General features: G+C 58.6%; 1 protein-coding gene across 2 annotated transcripts in view; it reads left to right on the top strand.

Annotated features, from left to right (window-relative positions):
- Window positions 1-1208: 1208 nt before the first annotated feature.
- The window catches only part of PGAP2 (post-GPI attachment to proteins 2), a 13458-nt gene continuing 10962 nt past the window's right edge, over window positions 1209-3704 (top strand). Inside the window, exon 1 of one of the 2 annotated variants that reach the window (XM_033516912.1) lies at window positions 1209-1335. In XM_033516912.1, the coding sequence (XP_033372803.1) occupies window positions 1291-1335 (45 nt within the window). In that variant the 5' untranslated portion in view covers window positions 1209-1290. Of the gene's footprint in view, window positions 1348-3704 lie in introns of both variants that reach the window. The other variant, XM_015617237.2, reaches the window with a different exon arrangement.

The following is a 3704-nucleotide window of genomic DNA, read 5'->3' as shown; positions in this document are numbered from 1 at the left end:
CCAAACCATTCTGGGATTCAGGGCTGTGGTGCTGTGAACAGAGTCCCAGGGTCTCCCCCAGCCTTTGGGGTGAGGATGTTCCATGGTGGAGCCCAGTGACTGGGATGGCAGGACAGGAACCTCCTGCTGATGGAGGTCTGTGGTCTGGGACCTGTCCCTGCCCAGCTCCTTGTGTCCTGCAGCATTCCCTGTCCCCATGGTGTGGTGTTCCTGCCCCGCTCCTGGCAGTGTTTCCTCACAGCAGGGTCTGCAGCCTGACCTGCCCCGGGGACTTCTCCAGCCCCTGCCCTTGGAAATGCAGGTGCAGATTTGAGGTTTGGCTACCTGGGCCAGCCTGGCCCGGCCCGTGCAGAGCCCTGGGAGGGGAGCCCCGGGAGCCGAGGCTGACCCACTTCCTGGGATCCTCATCCCAGACTAATCCCTGGCTGTGGGGAAAGTGTCAGCCCTGAGCTGCCGTGCTCAGGTTAATCAGCCCTGCGGGACAGCCCGGCCTGACCTCTCCCTGCTCTGGTACCTCGCTCCTCACGTGCTGCCCTTCCCCTGGCGGGCAGAGGGCACACAGGACCGTCATTCCTGCACTTCAGGTGGCTGGGAATTGAGCCTGAGGGTCAGTTTCTGGAGAAGGGGCTGGGAAATGCTTTTCAGAGCAGCACCTATGGAAATCTCACCTGAAGGTGCAGGGGCTGTGTGGGGTCTGGGGCCTCGGGAGCAGCTCTGTTAGCCTTGCTCCAGCTGCTTTCCCAGCCTCATCCTGGACCCGGGCTACTCCAGGTATGCATGAGGCAACCTCAGCGCTGCAGATGAGCTGCTGACTGCTGATGGGCACACAGGTAATACAGAGGGCCAGAAGATGACTTTCCTGGATTTTGGACTGGCTCACCCTGCACCCCCCTCCCTGTGCCTCAGTTTCCCCATCCCAAGAGCAGCAGTGGCAATGCTGAGCTGCTCCCAAGGGTCCCTGAGTTTACAGCTGTGTGAAGCGATGGTCCCAGAGCACAGAAACACCCTCCTGGCACTTTGGGATAAGTATTCCAGGCACTTCCATCACCTTCCAGGGGGCCCTGAGGCAGCACGAGCAGGTTGTGGAGCCATGCTGTGCCTGTCTCCTGCAAGGACCCCACTGGAGTTCCAGCATCACTGGGGCTCCCAGCAGAGCACAAAGCCCCCCCAAATCCTGCCCCACGTTCCCCTTGTGCTCCTGTCCTGGGCTGAGCAGGAAACCTGTTGTTTGTCAATCCAGCAATCCACGAAAATGCCTTCATCGTGTTCATCACGTCGGCCCTGGGCCACATGCTGCTCACCTGCATTCTCTGGAGAATGACTAAGAAACACACAGTAAGTCCCGAGGTACAGACACTTTCCTTTCTTCTCTCTCTGCTGGGAGCTGGGAGGGGGCTCTGGGGGCTGTGCCAGGACTGGCACGGGGCTCTGGGGCCCTGCTGGGAGTTGGCAGGAGGCTCTGGGCTGGCACTGAAGTGCTTTGGCTGTCCTTGCTTGTGAAATAACAGGTGCTAAAGGAGCCAACAGCAGCAGGTGAAATGGAAGAAGTCACCAAAATCCATTATTTACCAAAGCAGAGTGGGAAGGAACCATTTAATTTCCTGTTTTCTGGGTTTATTATTAAATCACAGAACGATTTCAGTTGGAATGGACTTTAAACCCCACCCAGTGTCCCCCCTGCCATGGCAGGGACACCTCCCACTGTCCCAGGCTCCTCCAGCCCCAATGTCCATCCTGGCCTTGGGCACTGCCAGGGATCCAGGGGCAGCCCCAGCTGCTCTGGGCACCTGTGCCAGGGCCTGCCCACCCTGCCAGGGATGGATTTCCTCCCAGTATCTGATTAAGTTTTCATTGAGAGATCATATTGGAAACCACTGTTGGCATCCCTGAGGGTTGGGATTGCTCATCCCTTCTCCATGCCTGTTTCTAAGCTGAAGTTGGCTTCCCTGTGCTGGGAATTGCTGGTCCTGCAGGCTGGGAGCGGCAGGCAGCAGGAGTTGTTCTCCCTTTGCTCCAGAATGACTCTGTGGAGCAGGCTGGCTCTGGCTCTTTTTCTGGGGAGGGTCAGGGGGTGCAGGGACTGGCCAGGGGACAGCAGGAATGGTGGAGGATCCAGCCAGGTGCTCCTGACCCCATTGCCTGGATGCAGCTTCTGTGCTGTGCTGGTTTGTGGTGTGAGTCCTGGGCTGTGGGCAGGACATCCAGGGTGGTCCTGGCTTTTGGGGCAGGNGCCCTGCTCTGCCCTGCCCTGCCCTGCCCTGCTCTGCCCTGCCCTGCCCTGCCCTGCCCTGCTCCGCCCTTCCTTGGGCTACTGCTTTGCCATGAGGCAGTCTGGAGAGAAAAACCAGTGAAAACCCCCAGAGATTGCAGTAAAGTCAGTAGTTACAGAGGAACGATGTGTGCAGATAGCCATGCTCTTCCCACAGTTCTTGGCTGCTGAGACTTGATTGAAGCCCTGGGTTCAGGCTGGGGATGGAGCCTGGACCAGGCCTTGGCGCTTGATTCTACCCGAGGTCATCCTGCTTCCCCTCCATCCCACAGCCAGGCTGGGCTCTGAGCTGGCTCTGCTCCAGCTGCCTTCATACACCTTCCCCAGCAATTCCTGGGGAAAATGTCATAGAATCACAGAATGCCACACGGGTTTGGATTGGGAAGAGTCCTCACAGCCCACCTGCAGTGGAGTGCAGCTCCCAGCCTCAATGTCCAGCCTGGCCTTGGGCACTGCCAGGGATCCAGGGGCAGCCCCAGCTGCTCTGGCAATTCCATCCCAGCCCCTGCCCACCCTGCCAGGGAACAATCCCTGCCCAAGATCCCATCAAATCCTACTCTGAAGCCATTCCCTGGCTCCTGGCCCTGCAGCCCTTGGCCCCAGTCCCTCTCCAGCTCTCCTGGAGCCCCTTCAGGCCCTGCAAGGGGCTCTGAGCTCTCCATGGAGCTTCTCCTCTCCAGCTGAGCACCCCCAGCTCTCCCAGGCTGGCTCCAGAGCAGAGAGGCTCCAGCCCTCTAATCATTCCTGGACACAGAATCGGAGTGTTTCAGGTTAAATCCATGTAGCCAAAACCTGGCCACAACAGCCTGGGAAATTCTCTTCCCCCACATGGTCTCATCTCAGAAGAACAAAAGTGCCAGTGCTGAATTCCAGCTGCTGTTTCATCCTAAAATCTGGAGGAGGCAGCAGGGAGGGATTGACTGGAGAGCACTGAAATGCTGGAGCCAGCAAGGTGGTGCTGTTGCAGTGGAACAAACCCCGTGCTGGGATGTATCAGCAGGACAGTAATGTGTTGGCTTTCCCTGCACAGCAGGAAGGTGATGATGGATATTGTGTCCAGCTGTGGGCTGGAGAGGGACTTTGAACAAAGAATGGAGTGCCAGGACAAGGGGAATGGCTTCCCAGTGCCAGAGGGGAGGACTGGATGGTATTTTGGGCAGGGATTGTTCCCTGGCAGGGTGGGCAGGGGCTGGGATGGAATTGCCAGAGCAGCTGGGGCTGCCCCTGGATCCCTGGCAGTGCCCAAGGCCAGGCTGGACACTGGGAGCTCCTGGGACAGTGGGAGGTGTCCCTGCCATGGCAGGGGTTGGGATGAAAAGGTTTTTAAGGTCCCTCCCAACCCAAACCATTCTGGGATTCAGGGCTGTGGTGCTGTGAACAGAGTCCCAGGGTCTCCCCCAGCCTTTGGGGTGAGGATGTTCCATGGTGGAGCCCA

Source organism: Parus major, chromosome 1 (assembly GCF_001522545.3).
Source record: "Parus major isolate Abel chromosome 1, Parus_major1.1, whole genome shotgun sequence".
NCBI lineage: Eukaryota > Metazoa > Chordata > Aves > Passeriformes > Paridae > Parus > Parus major.
Note: the sequence above shows the minus strand (reverse complement) of the source record. Positions and strands in the feature narration are given on the sequence as shown.